This window comes from Buteo buteo, chromosome 10 (genome assembly GCF_964188355.1).
Source record: "Buteo buteo chromosome 10, bButBut1.hap1.1, whole genome shotgun sequence".
In the NCBI taxonomy this organism is placed as follows: Eukaryota; Metazoa; Chordata; class Aves; order Accipitriformes; family Accipitridae; genus Buteo; species Buteo buteo.
The window spans coordinates 13,263,296-13,278,965 of record NC_134180.1 but is presented as its reverse complement, the minus strand read 5'-3'; the positions used below and the strand labels follow the sequence as shown (position 1 = coordinate 13,278,965).

The 15,670-nt window shown below is 37.7% G+C and overlaps 1 protein-coding gene across 3 annotated transcripts in view; it reads right to left on the bottom strand.

The window, feature by feature from the left end:
* The window catches only part of PLA2G4A (phospholipase A2 group IVA), an 85,939-nt gene that overhangs the window by 30,075 nt on the left and 40,194 nt on the right, over positions 1-15,670 (bottom strand). For all 3 annotated transcript variants that reach the window (XM_075038710.1, XM_075038711.1, XM_075038712.1), the window contains 4 exons: positions 15,288-15,436; positions 11,566-11,679; positions 8,287-8,324; positions 5,967-6,108 (listed from right to left, as the gene is read on the bottom strand). In XM_075038710.1, coding sequence (XP_074894811.1) covers positions 5,967-6,108; positions 8,287-8,324; positions 11,566-11,679; positions 15,288-15,436 — 443 coding nt within the window. The remainder of the gene's footprint in view (positions 1-5,966; positions 6,109-8,286; positions 8,325-11,565; positions 11,680-15,287; positions 15,437-15,670) is intronic.

The window sequence follows — 15,670 nt, the reverse complement described above, 5'->3', positions numbered from 1 at the left end:
GGGTGGAGCCTGAGAAGATAGGTGAGGAAAAAGGGTGCAAGGGGGCTGACCTCTACAAGAAAGCAGCTCCTTGATTGCACAGAACATCAGGATACAACCAGAGACACATCTTTTGGGAGCTTCTGGGTAATGATCAGAAAGAAAGTAACGGCTCTGTTATATTGTACTTCTTATTCACTACTACTTGCTAATAGGGCACAACATTATCACTGCGCAGAATCCTCCATTTTAGGTTCCTTACAGGCACAGAAAGGTAATGCCTGATTTCTCTGATTCTTCTGGTCAAGTAGTAATATATATATTTTATATATATATATATATATAAAATTAAATATATATATATAAAGTCAAATACTATCATTATGACCCTCCTTAGCATCCTGTCTACTGAAATAATGTATAGAATTTCAAGTTCAGTTCACTCACACAGATTTGTGGCACTGCTTCAGACCTTAAAATACAACCAGTAAGTCTACAAATTGGGTGAATAAACCACATCAGGTCTCAGCATTATTAAGTTGTTGCCCCCACGATGCCCTGTTACTTAGAACTCTAATTGCCTGGTATCTGAAGAATTAGAATTTATTTGAAGGCAGCACCACTTGTAGCAAGATTTCTACTAAAAATATACCGAGAATTTCTTTAGAATGTCTGTCCTTCTTATCCATAATCCAAAATAGAGAGGATATTAAAAATAGTTACTAAATAAACTATTCAGTTACAAGACCACAGAAATTTTTAAAGTAATCCAAACACCACCTTTAATCCAAATTATATCTTTGTAACAGAGCCAAAAGCAGTAAAACTTACTCATCAGAAACAGAAGAGAGACAAAAAATATTTTGGTTAGGAGTTTAAAAACACATTTTATAATAAAAACATCTGATATTACTATATAGCACAAAGACAGTCTCAAATTTACAGCTACCTTGCAAAAACTACAGGAAAGGTAAGGAGAATTTATGTGTATCTGTACACCTACTCAGCTACCAAGAGATAGCAAAGTGAGCAAAAGCAGACCCAGTTACAAGTGGCACCATATTGAATATGTATCTACAGGTGTTTTATTTTATACTTCTTTTCTTCTTATTTCCCAGCCTTCCCAGCCCTGACTTCAAAGCCATTCCCTTCCACTGCATAGTTTCCCCAAATATCTAGAAAGAAGACAAAATAAAATAAAAATTCACTTGCTACCATCATCAAGTGTTTTAGACTAAGCAAAAGTCCCATCTGGTTCCCAGTTTCCAAAACCAAGAAGAATTTTCCACTGTTCAATGGTGATAAGGTAACAACCTCTTGGTTGTTACGAAGCATAAAAAGAATTACACAGTTGTGCAGAAAGCCCCTATCTGATCAAACTGGTAATTAGTCAAAAATTTCACTGAAATGCAATTTAAGGTGCCAATAGATGGGATTAGTTATAAGAAAAGAAACCATGTGATTTCAGTTTCTTTCTGCAGTCTCCACACTCCAAGCCATGAAACTCCCCTGCAGACTGACAACGCACAGTCACATGGAAATGACCAAGCACAATGACCAAGTAAGCAGAAACATTTCTCAAGGCTTCCATTCCTCAAAAACTGCTTATTCTTGATGCAGTAAGATTATTTGATTATCTTCTTCATAAGTGTTAAGCTTTAGTAATAGAAACTACAAGTATTTACTGGCATCAGCATTCGTAATGCACCTCCAGAGATAGCTATCTATCAAAAAATGACAAAACAAAGGTAAAGATTTAGGACATGCCTGTTTTGTTAAGCCAACACCCCAATAACAGAGCAGTTGCTTTGAACAGAAAAGCCACATTACTAATCACAAATTTAATAATGTACGTTAGGCTTTGAAAGCTCTTTACAAACACTACCTAATTAACCTACACAGACAAATCCCAACAGGATGAAGACGGTGGTTTGCAGGTGCAAGCCTGGAAAAAGTATGTGAGAACACTTCCAAAGCACCACTATTCAACAAACCTATTCATCAGTGAAGTGGCATGAGCACAAGGGAAAATCTGAGTTTTCTTCAGGATGCAGAGAAATCCACAAGGAGGATCAATAAAGAATGTCAAGAAGAGTCACTAGCATCCTGACTGCAAATGCTTCCTGTATTCTTAATCCACAGACATTCTGGGAATCACAGATTCCTATACTGGGGGAGGGCGGGTATATCAAGAGGTAGGTGGATGTATAGTATCCCTTCATTTCCACTTGATACCAAAGCAAAGCATGAAGAACTTCAGTCACTACTTTATTTCCAGAAATGAAATTCAACGGATGAGCTCTAGAGCAAAGGGCAGCAGCTTAAGTGAGCTTCCCACAGCAAATAAAGCTTTTATCATCATTTAGATGAAAAAATAACTGAACAGAAGAATCTACTGCACTTTTACATTCATTTATTTCAGCCAACTGAATACAAGTTGACTTGTAGGCATAAGTCAGGTGATGAAGGTTAGAGTCCTTTCCTGCTTTGCAGAGGGGAAGGTAGAGCACACTTCCAAGCAGGTAGGTTTGTTAAAGCAGCTTTTTAGCTGAAGTTCAGTTTCCAACACATTTAAGGGCAAGAAATGAAACAATTTGAAATTACATACACCCATCTTACAAGTTGCCCTCTAGGATGAATAGGACAGAGGCAGGGGGGAAGTAGCTGCAGACAGAGTACAAAGGGAAAAGGACCAAGAAGTCATCTCACAATTGAGAAAGAATGGAGAAGAGCTAGGATACCAAGGCATGCACGCTTCTCCATGTACGCAGGCTGGAGCTGATGCACTCCACTCTTTGAGGTGCTCTGAACCTGAAGTCCTTTGTACATAATCAGTAAAACAGGGGTAGAGGTACTAAACCCATTCAAGCAGGTTAGTAAACTTAGACCAAAAGGGTAAGTGACTCAAAAGAAAGTGATGCTGTGAGTCAACAGCAAAAATGTGAATTGAATTCAAAAGTCTTGGAGACAAAAGTCCATTGCTCTAATCCCTGGCCACATTGCCACACTCAATTCTATATGGTTGTGCCCACTTCTGAACAACCAAAAGGCCATGCCAGCATGGCTTTCTTTTCCCTATGGTTGGTCTGCATGGCACAATGCTGAGGGACCCAAGCTAGTTTTGAACAAACCAGCTTAGATATCATCCAAACAAACTCCACTGAACAGGATTTAACAACGCTGATGAAGTGTTTTGGCAGTACATCTGTACTGTTTCTAGGATCCATGGGGCACTGTACTGTGTGGACAAGCTCAGCAGCATACAGTTCCACTTCAATCAATGGGCGCCTCATCTCAACATGTGCTGATTGCTTAATCATCGAACTGGGCATGAATGTGAAAAGGATTTGGGAAACAAGATATGTGTTAAGAAAAGCAAGCTCTGAAAAAGGCATCTCAATCATATTTTCCAGTAATCTGCCAAAAAAAAGATACAACATACTACATCTTGTTTGGGGAATGAGTGGTGCAGATGGTTTTATCCAAATGGCCTGGAAACACAGTGCGCAAAATCTGGACAAGAATACCTGTGGTGGAAAAAAATTGCCATGGGGTACACAGATGATTATTAAAAAATTGTTCTGCAAATCCAGTCTTAGAGAACTACATGTGTTCTTTAATTGATTATGATATTTCTATAAAATTGTTTAAAGCAAGAAAAATTATAAAAATAAACCAAGCAAATCTCATCCTCTGTGTTTTCAGAATCTGCCTCAAGATTAAGCAAGGAAATTTGGAAGTACTCACTTCCCCATCCAGGGATGTATAATTATTTCACAGGTATTAAAGTCTCATAGCATCCCTGCAAGGCACACGTGTTGCTATTCACAGATGAAGAAACTTAGGTGAACTTTAAGTTAAATGACTTGCTTAAGATTAAACAATGACTCACAGGCAGCTAAGAATACTCATTATGTCTCCCAACTTCTGATGCCATATTAAGACTACAAACATCCTATAAATCCTCCTGCTATCTTCCATCTGTAGTAATAAAAGTGAAAATGACAGGCTACAAGGACAAAACTCTATTTTAATTTGAACAAAAAGGTTTTTTTCATTGCTAGAAGCAGCTAAAAATTCTGACAAGTCAGCTTAGAAATACACACTTGGCATGTGAAAAACGGGAGGATCACATTACCTCAGTCCTTCCTAGGGTTGATAAGCCTACAATTAGAGATTACTGTCTGGTCTTGGAAGATGCAATTTAACTGATAAAATTTCCATATTTGAGACAGTGAGGGATACCAAGGGAAGATGATGACAAAACCAATATGAAATCTTACCTAGCATTTACAATAATTCATGCACACATACCACCTCCATAGAACTGATACTTAAGGCACTGAGTATCACTCCAGTTCTAACTGGATCTTGGCAGAATATCTGCATCCTTTCTGAGGAAGATATTATTCTGCTGTAGAAGATCAGACCAATGTCACATTCGCAAATATCTACTCTAGTAAGATTTGCACGTGTTAAGATTAAAATAACTGAACAGAAAATTAAAAAAACCTTGAAAATGTTTTTTCACAATATGCGCAATTTATATCACTACAAACAAAATATGTACGACATTTGTCAAATTCTTTCATCTTCCTCAGAAAGCTCAGACAAGCACATTTTATTATGCGAGACAGAGTTCAAAAGTATACAACAACAGCATATCTACCACCTGCTCAAAATTCCATAGAAATTTAAAAGGAATTCTTCAGTGTTGGTTCCAGATTCTGCAAAAGACTGTCACATTCTGCTTCTACTAAAAATGCACAAAAGGAATCAATATCAATGAATTAATCAAGCCAGATTAATTCATTGACTCTGTTCATTGCTTGACACCCCCCGCCACAAACACACAGTCTTCCTGTCACAGTTCTGGGAGCAGAACAGGAGAGGGAACAAGCAAGGAAGAAAGAGGAAGATGGAAAAACTACTACAAAACAAGTGGATCTGCACCAAGTGTATCCTTAATTAATTCAAAATAATGTGTTTTGAACATTTGCTTGGTTTATTTTTATAATTTTTCTTGCTTTAAACAATTTTATAGAAATACAATAATCAATTAAGTGTTTTATGAAATCACTGAAAAGATCAATAGGCTTTGGCACCCTTCCTCACTTTGATGTGACCCAAATCACCATCAGTCCATCTAGATCTGTAGGCTTAACTTTCTGTTGGCTTGGTACAGAGCACCAGCGAGTCAATGAAAGCTGCAGTTTCTCACATTCTCTAAGAAATAAACTTCGTAATGCTAACCCTATAAAATGGGCTAAAGGAAAAGAAGAAAGGAAAGAAAGAAAATAATTTCTAATCTGATTCTAACATTAAACCACGTAATTTCCTGCCTAATCTTTTAGACATGAAGGCCATACAGCCAAGGCCATTTTAAGAGCACAGGCTGGATATCAAGCATGCAAGGGCAGATTCTGCAGTTAGGCGTGTGCCCAGAGCCACTGCAAGCTTCTTGTGCAGCAGGTATTTCCCAGCCCCTTTAGGCATTTTTCAGATGATGACCTCAGCTCAGAACCAACAGTTCAACAAAGCATGGAATTTGGAATCAGAGCAAAATGAAAAGTATGGATTTATCATCTTTGCCCAATTTTAACCTGGGCACAGCCTGCTAAAGATTAAAACAACAAAGAACCAGATAAAAGTTACAGAAGTTTAAGGTGCCAGTGCAAATGAAAAGCTGTGATTTCTACCCTATGATGGCATTTACACAGTACTGTCCTTTTGCACATAATGGGCCTATCTTATATAAGTGCAGCTTCATTTTGGCACAGGATTTTGTCTCCTTAAACTTTAGAGCACAAGAAAAATTACTCTCCAGCTTAAATATTGTATGCTTATGGAGGAAAAATAAAGTTTTTTGCTTCTGCCATCTCTTTACATTGAACCGTTCTACTTCATATGTCTCATTCATTCTTTTGAGGGACAAATGCAGGACTCCAAAGGGGATACTAATCTTGATGTGAACTCTCCAAACTTACATCACGGGAAGTGGTCAAGTTCTTACTGTTTTCCTCTCCCAGAAATGATTTCATACTGTGCATGATATTATCTTTTCGCTGTTGCCGAAATTTCTTCTCCTCGTCACATAAAGCCATGCTGAACCGGAGATCAGTTGAAGAGCTATTTTGCAAAACAGACAGGCTTTAACAAAAGGCATAATTCAAAACAGAATTAAAAATATCACCTTTGGAAATGAGTGGTTGTAAGACTAAATTCCTCATTAACCTACATAAGATAAAATAAAATAAAATAAAATAATGATTATTCATGTGACAAGATTGCATCAGCTGATTCCATGGAGTGATGGATGCAAAGAACAATGGCACACTGTGTCTTTAAAACATGCATTTTATATAGAAACCTCATTGTTCAAATAGTAGTGAAAACCAAACACAAAATATGCAGCTTCTATGTGGTCTTAAAAAGACCTAAATTAAAATATAGCAACTGAGTTCACCACTCACATACAATTACAAATTTACAGTCTAGAAATTTGAATTCTCTGCTTATCCACTGAACAATGAACTGCAATGAAAAATTTTCACATGTTCCTACTAACATACACTCTTCTTAAGTTAGAGGTTCATGTTAAGGTAGGAGAGAGTAATTTTGACTCTGTATCCATTCAGTCTTACAATCAAAAACTGTATGGATGTCAGCACAAATTGTACTGACTGGCCACAGAAAAGACTAATCTATTTTCTCTAGCTTTTTCCCCACATTGTATGATCAAAAATATACGAAGGGCTGCATAAAGACCTCAATACTGTACTTAAATAAAAGCTACAACTTCAGCTCCCACTTCTTATTTCAGGTATCAAGGCAGGATAAACAATTTGAACTGTCACCTCATTTGGACTAGTTAACTCACAGAGCCTGTATGTTATTCAAAGGGTTTGAACTAAAATACCTCCCAGCAGCACTGCCTCTAGCAGACAGCACCGAGGAGGTGTGTACAAATTTGTCCTGGTATCTGCCTCATTGAAATTCTCATATTTACAAAGATGAGCTAAAAATGTTTGCAGATACTTTGACATGTAGTCACAAGGCAGCATTTTTAAGAGTCCTTTATGAAAAACACACAATGGCGAAATGGATCTATTTAGGCATAGATAATAATTCCTCAGATTTTTTAAAAACCTATTATGTAATAAAATAATGGGATTAAGAAAAAGGGGGAAAAAGGCTGCCTAGAAGCAATGTTCCATGAAGGTATATATGATACCATGAACAAGAGGTCCACGCAGAATCCAAAATTTGCGCAGCCATCCGAGAATAACAGAGCAGAACTTGATCAGATCCTTTTGTTTAAGGTATTTCAAAGCCCATTGCCTAAGAGCAGCAAGACATAGCCAAGTATCTTCTGTTCATTTAATGTCAGAGATAGGAAATACTTGTAATGTACAAGCCCTGGAAAGCTTAGGGGTGGTCTCAAGGACCACCCACATATGCATCTTTACTGGTACAAAGTGATGAGCAGAAATTATCCCTGGGGAATGTTTGTCAGTCTCTGAAGTCATTATGAAAGAGTTCTACATTTACAGTTACAGTGCTCACCACTGCTATTTATGGTTACAGACAAAAAAAGACTCTTTAAATGCCTTGTTCTCAGTAATTAGTTTTTAGACTTAAAAGGTATTTTTCTGATTATGCCTCAAGGTCATTTTTGGTCTTTCACCTAGATAGGCTAAGGAAGAGGGAGAAAGACAGCTAGAGAGGAAACAAAAATAAAGGAAAAAAAAAAAAGGTAGGCATCTGCTTAGCTTTACACATGGTGAAAACCTGGCCTTACTGAGATCTTCACCTTTGACTTCAGCACTACATGGTATTAACATTCAAATACATTTCAGGGGCAGCTTTGTAATGAGTATCCATATATGCTGAAAGTTAATGTGAGATGCAAAGTTACCATAGAAGGTAAAATAATGAGGATAACAGCTGAACCTGATGTCTGTGAGTTTATTAGAGAAAAAGCCCTTGAAAAGGAAAGCACTTAGCATAAACCAGGATGCGAAATTCATATACAATGGCCTTGTTTCTGAAAATATTTGGAAAGGGCACACCTCCTAATACAAGTAATGGTGTTTAAGTCAGTGATGGAATTACAATGTGAAAAGAACCCTCAATTTTAAAATCTCCTGACTTTACAGTACTTGGTTTTTCTATGTTAAAACAAGGAATTTTTGCACTCCATACCTGACATGTTTTTAAGAAAATTCTAACGAACAGAGTAGAATAAAAATTACCTTTGCTGCTAATACATTTTCCACCTTTTTTTTAAAAATATGAGATACTTACCATACTTCAAGAGACAATTCCAAAGTAATTTCAGTGACCTAAACAAGAAATATTTAAATATGGTTACACCACTTACAGAGGGGAAAAAACCACAAACACACCTGGAACATAAACTAACTATTGCTGTCAGAATTTTTCTTTAAATCACTTTTTTTAAAAAGGGGGACATTTCTGAAATACATGAATGAGTTTCTTTTCTACAGAATTTTTTTTTTTTTTAAAGTACACAGTGTGATTCGAAAATCCACCACTACCACTGAATACAGTAGAAAATGCTGCTACGTGCTGCTAGGTCCTGACTTTCATTCATCAGATCCCATTGTCTTGGCTTTTTTCCACTGGCAATCCCTTTTTGAGAGTGCTATTAATCTTTGGCCTGAAGGGATCTAATTGTCTTCACACACTTAGAATCCTTTGTTTCTACTGCCAGCCACAGTCTATCTTCCACTTGCTTCCCAGTTCACTGGGTAAACTTCACACTTAACTTGTACCTGAAACAGAGACTTGTAAGGGAATGACTGCTCTGTGTTCCACATGAATCACCAAGTGTCTTTCCACATTTAAATATGCTTACATTATCAATCAGGAAGAGTGATTGCTTGCAAGTTTCTGAAAGATACAAGTAAACTAATAAATGTCACTACATAACGATTTCACTTGCAGACCACAGAGAACTACCTGACCCATAAGCTATGGGTTGGTCTCCTCTGCCTTTCATAGAGCACTTACAAGGGGTTGCCTGCACGCAAAACGTAAAAAAATGATGGTTAATGCACCAATTGCATGCTAGGCAAAATACAAGAGTACGAGGTTGCTAGAACTAAGACAGAATGGACAGACATTTTCATCTCCCCAAGCTCTCTCATATGCAATGGTCACTGACACATTGGTACAGCCTTGTGGGAGTGTAGCAGACTCACAGACAGTGTCTTGCTTCACCCTGCCTCTAGCTATAAACGGATTATCCTCCTCATTTGTGGTATGTGATCACTAGGAACAGAGCTAGAACACCTCAGACTGAACGTTTGCTTGACACTTATACAGAGTAGTTAAGGATATGGAAGTGCAAAGATGCCTCTGGCCTCTCACATCTCGCGTACCTGCCAACAGGCCAGGTAAAATCTGGCACTCCACTTCTGCCCTCTGAAATGGGAATTGTAAATGAGGTAGCGTATTAAGAGGGTGGTGGGAGAAAGAAAAGGCAAAGAAATAACAAAGGAAGAACATGAAGAAACAGAGTGAAGAGTCATTTACGGAAATACTTCAAAGACAGGGTAGTAATTACATTATTCCAGCACCTGATATTACTAATTTAGAAAGCATTTCTGAAACCGTGCAGTGATCCAATGGTTGAAAAAAATGTACACACACAGTATTAAATAAACCCTTGAAGTGAAACATTCCAATAAGGAAATAGCATGCCATTTTCTATACCTTATACATACTGCCACAGAAATCTCAGGAATACATGTTGTGTATACAATTTGTCTACACTGGGCTCAACCTGACTTGATGTTCTGTTACTACTTCCTTATAAATTTGAGATTATATTTGGCTTTTTTCACTGTTTTTTTTCCCCTGTGTTCTCTACCAAGCTTTGCTGAGTGCTGATGAGAAGTTAAAGCGTATCTGTTATGTGGCAAGGCCTTATATTATTGGCACGAGCTTTGTAAACTGTGTTTTCAAACTATTCATCAGCTCTTTCTCACTACCTCACCTCATGCCTGGCAGAACCAGCCATCTGCAGTCAGCCCACACTCTGGAAGTCCAAGAGCTACTGAAGCACTTAGTGAAATAAATATGCGGAAACTAAAAAATATGCAGTAACTTTAAAAAAAAAAATTTAAAAAAAAATAGGGTATCAAAATTCCAACTGCCCTAAGGCTACACCTAATTAAATACCAAATCTTACATATTAAACTCTCTGATTTCCAATAAATAGGCCTTAACCAGTTATTTGCTGTAACCACACTTTCATATCACATGGAAGACAGCAGATCAGTCACAAATCAAGACCTCTGACCATATAATAAACCATAGTCCAAAACAGAAATGCAGACAATTTATACATATAGTATATGGATACAATATATATAAAGATAACCAGATGTGATGGCTATGACTACATGTACTGAATTATGTTCAGAATGCCCTGTGATACACTACTCTAATAAATGACAACATTTTAATACCTGCAGAACAAGCTCAATTACACACAGATTTAACAACAATTTCCAGGAGTTACCGTGCAGGCAGACAATCCCTGTTAAACTGGCTCCATCTGTTTTGTATACATGTTTAAAGAGAATAATCCAATTAATACATTATTGCACGTTAACTAGGGTTGTGTTACAACAAGCCATTTATTGAAAGTTAAACATATAATAAAAAAGAATTTCGGTTAGCTTTCTGGAAGCCACAGGCATCAGTAGTAGACGTAATATACTGACCAGCAAACTCTACATAACCTCTCAAGCTAACAAAGACCATTAAACTAAATTGAAACAAGTGGTGCAGAAACTGGTTTAGCACGCAGAAGTTTGAAACTAGACTTTTTTAAAGAGAATTCTCTCAGCAGGGACACTAAGGCATTCAGTGGCACTGTTTTTCTTAATTCTCCCCTCAGCAGGGCTGTAAGAAGATAAATACAGTGCCTTTAGGCCAACACTTTGTGTTTAACCACCGGCAACAGTGAATGCTTGGAAAACGCTTCAGAACAGGGTATGCAGAGAACAATCCTCACCTGAGATACTCCCACCCACGCGCCCAAATATTCAGCTATTTCCTGATTGAAAGGTTGCCACCCTTACCCCCTCCATGATATATTCTAATCCCTTCTTGAATTTAAAACTTATCTCTATATTAAGAAAACAAACACATACATAGTACTGAGGTAGACTGATGGGATCAGAAATAGTCTTGTATTTCCTTTCAACTAGAAACATGTACTTCTGACGAGTATCAAGAGCAGGCCAAATGTTTTTCTTATGCTTCAACAAAATGAATGAGGGAATACTCGAGTAACATCAAACTCAGTGAGAGTCCTTAGGACACATCACTTAGCCTTTATAAGCACCATCCTCTACTGATATGTGAAAAAGATTTATCTAACCAGAATGTGGCACAGATAAAATTCAGACACTTGATAAAGGACTGAAACATGGTACGTCCTGGTCTACACAATAGTTTAGGTCTCTCAGTTCAGGTGCTCTTTTAAGAACTTTCCATCATTTTCAAAGCTGCACCAACAAATGCAAAGCTATGAAAGTTGCAACTTACATCATTGAAAGTTAACTGGACCTCCTTCTTCTCTCCTAGTTTTAGAGAAGATATAGGAAATGTGGATGTGCCAAGAGTCTCATCCATAACGTAATTGGCATCCATCAAAGTAACCTAGAAAAGATACATGGGTATTCAAATCTATTTTGATAAATCCCTTTTTAATTCCATACAGCCTATGCCTAAAGTAAAAAAAAAATTATATGGAAAAGTAATAGGCCCAACCCAGTTAATGCCCAATGCCAACAGACATGTTCTTTTAAAACAGGATAAGCTCATGTATAGTGTAGGTGGCACCTTCAAGGCAATCAATTGCATGAGTATGACAGTATCATTTACAAAGGGTTTTTTATCCTAGCACCCTTCTGTCAGTAGATTTCACCATCTTCCTAAGCAGACATAGTAACTTCAAATTATACATATAAAATATACAATTACTTCAAATTTCCAGTTAGTAAAACTTCTCTATGGAGAAACTTATATAGTTTTAAATGTGATATGCCAAAACCCAGCAACTTTTCAGTGAAGACAGCATCCATACATCCTAGCCTTGTATCTGCAGCCCAAGATTTTTTTATAGCAATGATTTGGCAAAAAGTGCAACATTCCAAATTACACAAAGCTTTTCTCTGTATCCAGCCAGATCTTCATGTCTCTTCTCATATTCTCCATGTCAGAGCATATACCTTTTCAAAATGTGATACTGTCCAAAGATGTATGTGGATACCGCAGAACACTGTTCAACACTTTTACTCTAACCCATGTGGGTCTACATCTAGCAGTCTTTTTTTTCTCCATGGCAGCCTTCCAAGTTCTGAAGTAATATATTCAGAAAGAATTTCAAACTAACATTTCCATGGTTTCTATTAAATTTGGCTTATGATTTTTTTCCACTTTGTGGAATTCTATCTTCTAGAGTATCGTATGTTTGCAGCTTGGACCATATCTTTTGCATTAAAAAAAAAATTGAATCAAGATACAATCACTTGAATAACTAGTTGCTGCATCTGGGTTCAGCCTCTTCTCAGCTATAAAGAATCTTCTTCATCCTGTGCCACAAGCAACCCTTTGAAATGATGAACTGTATTTTAGGACACAACTTATTATTTTAATGGCATCTACATTACTCTGTTTCCTTGCAGAACTTTATGCCCATTGATGTAATCTCTGAGGGCTGTCTTTTAAAACCAATAGCAATAACAAAAACTTCTTAATGGGATTTTGGAGAGCTTCTTACACTTTAGAGTGAAAACTGCACTTTGGATAGAGTTAAAGATTTAGATTAAAATAATCTGAGGAGTCGAGAGGATTGTGGAGTCTGTGTGAGCTTGGAAATTCACGAAGAGGTTTTCGGTGGGGAGGTGGTTTTGCATATTTGAATTCTGACACTGTACTCCATGCAGAATCCAAAGGCTCTGCCAGGCACTGTGTGTGTGTACAACAGTGGCAGAACACAAACATCAGTTTTAACCTGAAGACTATACATTTCATGGTGAAGATATTGTTTACCGTGAACACCACATATGTGTATGCAAATATACATATCAATCAGGCCCACAATTAACCATTATTACATGGTATCACTGGCTCTTTGCAGGTAATTTTCATGGAATTTTACAGCATGTGTCTCAGAGAACAGCAACAGCCTTTAGTTATTGTAAAGATATATTTCCGAATTCTACTTAAATCAATCTTGTGTCCTGTTACAGGAGATAGAGACTTGCAGAACCCAGCAGTATGCTATGGCCATACTGTGCTGGAAATCAACAGCTTGCCAGCTCATAAAATCCTGTACTTTATAACGACTGCATAAAACCATGCTAAAAACTGAGAAACACCTTACAAAATGTTAGCCAAATTACAAAAGATGTTTTAGTAGCAGGAGGTTCTCACCCTGGTCGGAAATGAGCTAGTCACATTGTTACCACAGAAGGAAGCAAATGAGGCAGGTCTCCACATGGTCAAAAATATCTGAGACCATGTAACAGTAAGAAAGTAATGCCTTACCAGCATCTCAACTTCTTCACATCAGAATGCATAAAGATACAGAGTATAAGAGGTGGTAGTGTTCCCAAGAAGGCAGGAGGTAAGCCATTGGCCACTGCTGTTTGTGACATTAATAACTTATCCTTTAAAAATCCTTGAACAAAATTTTGTACTCAACAAATTCATACAGTACTAGGGAAGCTGCCTAAGTGGAACTACAAGCAGAATCTGACCCAGTCTTCACACAATGCCAGTAAAACCAAGGGAATATATTTTAACTATTATTTGTTATTCCTCAGTTTACCATTCCACTTCTCTTTTGAGCATCATGAGAGCAGCTATAGATCACATCAGTTATTTAGCCAGCTGTAGCTCCTGCAGATCTTCCAAAAAAGCACGGGATCTGCAAAGAGAGAGGTAAAACTCTCTGCCCCAGGACTTTTGTTAGAATCCACAAAGTCTTTATCAGGCAAAATTGAAACAATTTTTAGTTCCCATACTGCAACAAAGGCAGCTGATGAACCCAGGTTCTTCTTTTCTTCTTCCTATTTCCATAAATGCTTTTTCACGAAGAAGCCAGAATCATTCCATTCCTTTTCCTAATTCCTGATATCTATTTGCCTGACTTGTTATTAGAAAGCAAGAACTAAGTTAGAGATTTCAAACTTTTATCGAGTTTCATGTGGCCAGTTTGCATGTCTATGACCAAAACATTTAGTAAGAATCAACTCAGGTGACTGTTGCACCTGACCAGCTGGTGGAAGCTATTTTGGGTAATCTGCTTTCTGCAAAGCTGTAGGGAAGTTACTGTGAATTCCCTAGTATTGCTGTTTCTTTTGCAGGATGCATATGATAGTTCTTCATTCTCCATTGAGCTGATCATGGGATTCTTCCTCCCCGAACTGTAGAACCTACCCCTGTCCCCAGGAACACAGGGAGCCTTGTAGGAAGCACAATCCAATTTTCAGATCTTGAACAGTTTAGCCCCAAGAGATTATGGTTACTAGTTCAATGAAAAGCTTCACGGGCTTTAGCCTCTGTCCCAGTTGGCCAATTTAAACTGAAACTCCATAAGCTCGGGTCAGAAGGGCCATCCCCTATGAAGAACCAAGCTAACAAAGGACTATAGATAACCTTAAATGCTTGCCATGCCCACTTATAAAATAGTTACACTTAACACTCACCTTTGGTACACAACCCAGAAAGGTTTAACATACTGAGACTTAATGGTGGCTTAGTCAACTAGCACGTGGAATAAGAGTACCCAAAACAACACTGGGTGGGCTACACAGCCCTTGGCTCCAGGCATAGAGGACAGAGCAGAACCATGCTTCTGCTTTCTGTCTCCTCAGGGAGAAGCAGGGAATGGGCAGAGACTTGACTTTACCCCAACCTATTCACTGTTCATAATAGTTGAATCAGTGTAGGAAGCAGGGAGAAAATAATTTATGGCTGATGTGAAGAATAGTAAGCTACTAGCCCTCAGGAGCAGTCCGAGAGATGACTCAGAGGCATATCCTATAATAACTCTCAAGGCTACTCCATGAATAATGCAATTTGTACAACACCTCTTGCTTAGCCCCATGCCTAAAGGCAAAAAACAGCCTTTAATGTTTAAAAAAAAGTTGTCATCTTGAGACAACAGATGCCATACTTGTACAAGCTACTGTTACTTTAACCTTCTAGACATTGCACAGCTTCCATTTTCACAGATACAGCTCAGCCACGTGATTTACCTCAAGAACATTCTCTTGGTTGGGGTCCAAAATGAACTCAAAGGTCTCATTCCACACAGGATTCACATCGTTATTGAAATGTTTCGTTCTCTTCCTGCAATCAGGAGCAGATGGGATGAACAGCTCCACATAGGGATCTGGAGTGTCAACTACAGAGCAAAACAGATGCTGAAGTTAGGTAAAACTCAAGTTTGGGTTGCAATAATCAATACAATTATGTGAAACCACAGATCACCTCATGGTCTATGACAGAAAAATATTCAACTATATAAATTACAGAAATATAATGACATGAATCATACAATGATATTAACAATCTCCAAAAAAAACCCAGACATTATGCTTTTAAGAGAGGAGGAAAAAAGCCTTGAACAAACAGAATG